This window comes from Alligator mississippiensis, chromosome 6, assembly GCF_030867095.1.
Source record: "Alligator mississippiensis isolate rAllMis1 chromosome 6, rAllMis1, whole genome shotgun sequence".
Lineage (NCBI taxonomy): Eukaryota > Metazoa > Chordata > Crocodylia > Alligatoridae > Alligator > Alligator mississippiensis.
In genome coordinates this window covers 66339846-66345845 of record NC_081829.1, presented here as the reverse complement: position 1 = coordinate 66345845, position 6000 = coordinate 66339846, and the positions used below count along the sequence as shown (strand labels likewise).

The following is a 6000-nucleotide window of genomic DNA, read 5'->3' as shown; positions in this document are numbered from 1 at the left end:
TCCCCAGGAGCCGGGGCAGGCGGGTGGGGTTTCACTGCAAGCAGCTCGCGTCAACATTGAGCTCCTGCTCTGCCAGGGGACGCTGGGGCTGCCGCGCCCGCAGGCCTCGGGGAGACGCGGCTGCGCCGGGCCCGCGGAGCAGCCACCCCCGCGCGGGGCGGGACCAACCGCCGGCCCGCGGCGCTGGGCGGCAGCTCCCCCTGGCCGGGCCGGGGCGGGAGGGAGCGAGCATGGCGCAGGCGCGGGCGCTGGTGGTGGGCGCGGGGCTGAGCGGCAGTCTGTGCGCCGCGCTGCTGCGGGGGGCGCTGCCGGCGGGCGCGCTGCGCGTGGAGCTGTGGGACAAGGCGCGGGGCGCGGGTGAGTCGGGGCCGGGGCCAGGGGTGGGCGGGAAGCGGGGCGGCCGCCGGCGGCTCGGAGCCCCCTGACCGCTCTGCCCCGTCTCCCCAGGGGGAAGGGCGGCCACCAGCCGGAGCCCCGCGGACCCGCGCTGCACGGCGGACCTGGGCGCGCAGTACATCACGCTCAGCCCCGGCTGCGCCCAGCGGCACCGGAGGTAGGTAGGAAGGAGCGGGCGGGGTCCTGCCCTGCCCTGCCCTGCCCTGCCCTGCCCTGCGACGGGCTCTTGTATTTAATATGTATAGGGCTACCTTTCTTGGGAGAGCCATCTGATTTATTGTACTGAGGACCAGCTTGACTTGGCACCTAGTCCAGGAAACGCACTAGTGTAAACATTTCCTTCCATCTTCAGTTTGCTAGGAGACCTTGCCCTGTCCTGACAGGTGAGGCTCTGGCCACAGAAATCCATGCATTTGTTCCAGACTCCTATTAATGCAACTCTTGATATGTTTGGGACATAAAGTCACAACAGTGCAGGCGCCCAACCTCAGTATCTGAAATGTGGGCTGATTGTCATGAGTATACTCCATGTGTGCTGTCGACACTCCATTCCCTGGCTTCTAGTCTGCTTCTGTTACCAATTCAAGGCCTTGGTTTTGAGTTTTCTTGCTATCAAGCAAGGAAGTTCCTGGTATGATTTCTCTGACCCTTTTAACAGCTGGGACAATCAGCTCAGAAAGACTAGGACAGTGATTGGGGCAGCAGAAGTAAATCATTGTCAGTCAAACAGGTTCAGTGTGGAACAAATTTCCAGTGCAGATTAGATTAATCCCCAGTTGGATTGCCTTCTGTACATACTGCGATACATCTTCTTTCTGATCAGTTTTGGAAGGTAAATATGGACCACATGCCCTGTCCTGAATAGAGCTGCCTATGAGAAAGGCATGCAACAGAACAAAAGCCACACAAAATCCACTCAGATCTTTGTTATGGAGCTCTAACATATATGGGAAGTATTTAACATCAACCATCCTTATAATATGCTCTGCTTCTGCTCAGTGCTTGATTTCCAGTTACACAAAGTTTTTGTTTCTGGCTATGGAAGCTGTGAAATGCTAGCCTTTAAGTTTTAGGGTTGTTGGCTGTAGCCATGTTAGTCTAAGGACATAGGCAGACAAGTTTCTTTGGGTAGATGTGATATCTTTTATTAGACTAACTAAATAGTTGGAAAAAGTCTTCTTTGCAAGCTTTCGGACACAAACACCTGTCTTCAGGCATAGGTTTTTAAGTTTGAAATTTCTGTATCCATAAAAGCTGTCACAAGAACTTGAGAAAGTCCACATTTGGGGTATGAGAAGAAATGTCAATCTTTTAAAAACATTTGGGTGTTTTGAAGCTGCTTGTAGCTTTGGAATATTATAATTTATTATAATAGCAAACTGGTTTAATCGAAAGACAGCATAATGGTAGTGATAAACCACACTGAGCATTTTTTGTAAGGGCAAAGTTCTATCTTTTAGAGAACACCTATACCCAAGTTCTGACATCATGCTTAGCTTTCAAAATAAAAGAATGTATTTTTCAGTTTAAAAAACCTTAATTTTATCCTTGTGTTATAATACCACTCGAGAGTTTCAGCTGTTGTGAATCTTTACAACTAATACATTATCCAACAAGATTGCTGTGGGGGTTTGGGAGGTGGGTAGATATGTTTGCCTTTCCTTAAAAATAACCAGGCTTTGTAGAAGAGTGAGCAAGTTACTGTAAGTGGGGGAGGGGGGGGTGTTACTGGTTAGTAATATGTTAATGTTACAGAGTCTGAAATACTAGAGTGAAGTCAGGTTGTGTGAAACTCCTTTTGGATGGGGTGGGATATAAATCAAATAAATAAATTTGAAAGTTATGGCAACCTTCATAACATTAATTCCTCCTATGAAGAATTAATGCTACTGGGAGTTTTTGGAGGTGATTCACATGCATTTTTACTATGTTTTTTTTTATTTTTAGCTTTTATGATGACCTTCTGGCCCATGGTATTTTGAAACCATTGACTGCACCAATTAAAGGAATGGTGATGAAGGAGGGATCTCTCAATTTTATGACACCTCAGGGTACTTCGTCAATTGCGAAGCATTATTTGAGAGAGTCAGGTAGTTTTCTGATATCTTTGAATGAAATTAAAGGTTTTAATTGTGTACTTATCTTGAATGGATATGATTTGATACAGGCTCTTTGAATTTGGAAAGGACTAACCATAGTCCTCTTGACTGCAGTGGGTCACTGTAAAGCATTCTTTATTCATATGTTGTAAGAGTTTTCAGGATTGGGGGTGAAGATTGTATTTTATACTCTCTGCTTTATGTAGATCAGATACAGCACTAATTGGATGTTACCCCTGCATTCAGTGGAAATAGGATCACACCCTGTGTGAACAGAGGATTAAGGGGAAATTAACTTGATTAACATAAATCTTGAATAATTGTGTATGGCCAGAATTTGGGATTTTTAAAACTAATATTTTAAAACTTGCTGTTCAGCCTATGATCTGGACTGTATCAGCTGACTAGGGAGTATGTTGCTGAAAGAAAGATTAATGTTGTAAAATTAAGCAATTTCACAATATGTGCCAGGGATATAAAACTACTGAACTAAGCATTTGGGAAAAGCTAGGGAGCAGATCCCTAGTTACTATAAATTGTGACAGCTCCATTGCGTCAGCAGAATTTAACTGTTCTTTTAGAGCAGTTAGTGACTAATTTATTTTTGCATTTTCCGGTATTGTTAATATGAGCTATTTAACTACTTTTTGCATTTTTCAGCAGTTGATTTTTTTTCAAACCTTTGATACTAATTATAGTCATTATGTTTTTAAGATATATGAGTGATCTCATGGAGGCAAGCACAACTGTGTTCAAAGAACAGATTATGCTTATGTGCTTATAATGAAGAACATGCATTTCTGTTTGTAGAATCAGGGCTTTGGTTCTGATTCATAATGGAAATTTCTCCCTTACTGTGCATGTTCTCTGTCTGATTCAATATTGCATGTATTTAAGGTTTTTCTTGTTTGAAACAGGTGCAGATGTATTCTATGAGCACCATGTAACACAGATCTACCTCAGAGATGGGAAATGGGAGGTCCATGAGGAAGCGGGATCTTCAGAACTATTTGACATAGTTATTCTCACAATGCCTGTCCCACAAATTCTTCAACTTCAAGGCGACATTGTGAACAGTAAGTGGTATTGCCACAAAATAGCAATAAATATTTAAGTTAGAATAATGATTTATATTGTGATATAAAATAGCAAGAAATAATCCCAGAGGCCACTGTCCTTTCCATTTCCAAAAAAAGGGAAAATGTTTGATGGATGTAAGAAATCAAGGAGTTTTGAATACTTGGGCTAGGGACATAATTTGCACACAAACTGGTTTAAGTGATCAGAAACTGGTGTAAACCTGTAACAGAACAGAAGTTCAGTGAACTTAAACCGCTTTCAAAATGGCCAAAATCAGTTTAAGATAAATCTGGTTGGATTCATAGATTCTTAGATGTTAGGGTCGGAAGGGACCTCAACAGATCATCAAGTCCGACCCCCTGCATAAGCAGGAAAGAGTGCTGGGTCTAGATGACCCCAGCTAGATACTCGTCTAACCTCCTCTTGAAGACCCCCAGGGTAGGGGAGAGCACCACCTCCCTTGGGAGCCCGTTCCAGACCTTGGCCACTCAAACTGTGAAGAAGTTCTTCCTAATGTCCAGTCTAAATCTGCTAGCTTGTGGCCATTATTTCTTGTAACCCCCGGGGGCACCTTGGTGAATAAATCCTCACCAATTCCCTTCTGTGCCCCCGTGATGAACTTATAGGCAGCCACAAGGTCGCCTCTCAACCTTCTCTTGCGGAGGCTGAAAAGGTCCAGTTTCTCTAGTCTCTCCTCGTAGGGCTTGGTCTGCAGGCCCTTGACCATACGAGTTGCCCTTCTCTGTACCCTCTCCAGGTTATCCGCATCCTTCTTGAAGCGTGGCGCCCAGAATTGCACGCAGTACTCCAACTGCGGTCTGACCAACGCCCTATAGAGGGGAAGTATCACCTCCCTGGACCTATTCGTCATGCATCTGCTGATGCACTATAAAGTGCCATTGGCTTTTCTGATGGCTTCGTCACACTGCCGGCTCATGTTCATCTTGGAGTCCACTAGGACTCCAAGATCCCTTTCCACCTCTGTGCCACCCAGCAGGTCATTCCCTAGGCTGTAGGTGTGCTGGACATTTTTCCTCCCTAGGTGCAGCACTTTGCATTTCTCCTTGTTGAACTGCATCCTGTTGTTTTCAGCCCACTTGTCCAACCTATCCAGGTCTGCCTGCAGCTGTTCCCTGCCCTCCGGCGTGTCCACTTCTCCCCATAGCTTTGTGTCATCTGCAAACTTGGACAGAGTACATTTCACTCCATCGTCCAAGTCACTGATGAAGACATTAAACAGTATCGGTCCAAGGACCGAACCCTGCGGGACCCCACTGCCCACAGGTCGAGGCCGACCCATCTACCACGACTCTTTGGGTGCGACCCTCTAGCCAATTCGCCACCCACCAGACTGTGTAGTCATCCACATCACAGCCTCTTAACTTGTTCACCAGTATGGGGTGGGATACCGTATCGAAGGCCTTCCTGAAGTCTAAGTATACGACATCCACCCCTCCTCCTGTGTCCAGGCGTTTCGTAACCTGGCCATAGAAAGAGACTAGGTTGGTCAGGCATGATCTGCCCGCCACAAACCCATGCTGGTTTCCCCTCAGCAATTTGCCCTGCCGGGCTCTCACAAATGTAAGCCTTGATAATTTTTTCAAAGACTTTACCAAGGATGGAGGTGAGACTGACCGGCCTATAGTTGCCCGGGTCCTCCTTCCTCCCCTTTTTGAAAATGGGGACCACGTTAGCCCTTTTCCAGTCCTCCGGGACTTGGCCCGTGCGCCACGAGCGTTCGAATATTCCCGCCAGTGGCTGTGCAATGATGTCGGCCAGTGCCTTCAGCACCCTTGGATGGAGCCCATCCGGGCCTGCCGATTTAAAGGCATCCAGTTCTTCCAAGTGACTCTGCACCACCTCAGGATCTACGTATGGAAGTCTGGCGCCTTGCTGCTGCCTCTCTACAACCCCAGTGAGAGACTTGTCATGCCCCTCACTTAGGAACACTGAGGCAAAGAACTCGTTGAGGAGTTCAGCCTTGTCCCCCCTATCTGTCACCCATTGTTTCTGCCCATTTAGCAGCAGTCCTATTCCTCCCTGGGCCTTCCTTTTACTCCCAATATATCTAAAAAACAATTTCTTGTTGTCCTTTACTTGGGTTGCCATCCTCAGCTCCATGGTAGCTTTGGCCCGCCTAACTGCCTCCCTACAAGCACAAGCAGAGGAGGTATATTCATCTTTAGTGATCTCACCCTGTTTCCACTTTTTATGTGCTCCCCTTTTGGCCCTTAGGCTGCCCTGGATTTCTCTGGTCAGCCATGGAAGCCTCCTGGCCCCTTTCCCTCTTTTGCCTCGCTCGGGGATCGTCTTGCTTTGTGCCTGAAGGATCGTTTCCTTTAGGCACAGCCACCCTTCTTGGGCTCCCATCCCATCAAAACTCCTACTCTGCAGTGCTTCCTTGACTAATTGCCTGAGTGCATTG

At 47.1% G+C, this 6000-nt stretch overlaps 1 protein-coding gene across 5 annotated transcripts in view; it reads left to right on the top strand.

Annotated features, from left to right (window-relative positions):
* The first annotated feature begins 215 nt into the window (after positions 1 to 215).
* Positions 216 to 6000, top strand: part of RNLS (renalase, FAD dependent amine oxidase) — a 179420-nt gene continuing 173635 nt past the window's right edge. For all 5 annotated transcript variants that reach the window (XM_059729942.1, XM_059729943.1, XM_059729944.1 and 2 more), the window contains exons 1-4: positions 216 to 357; positions 448 to 553; positions 2344 to 2486; positions 3413 to 3571. In XM_059729942.1, coding sequence (XP_059585925.1) covers positions 231 to 357; positions 448 to 553; positions 2344 to 2486; positions 3413 to 3571 — 535 coding nt within the window. In that variant the 5' untranslated portion in view covers positions 216 to 230. The remainder of the gene's footprint in view (positions 358 to 447; positions 554 to 2343; positions 2487 to 3412; positions 3572 to 6000) is intronic.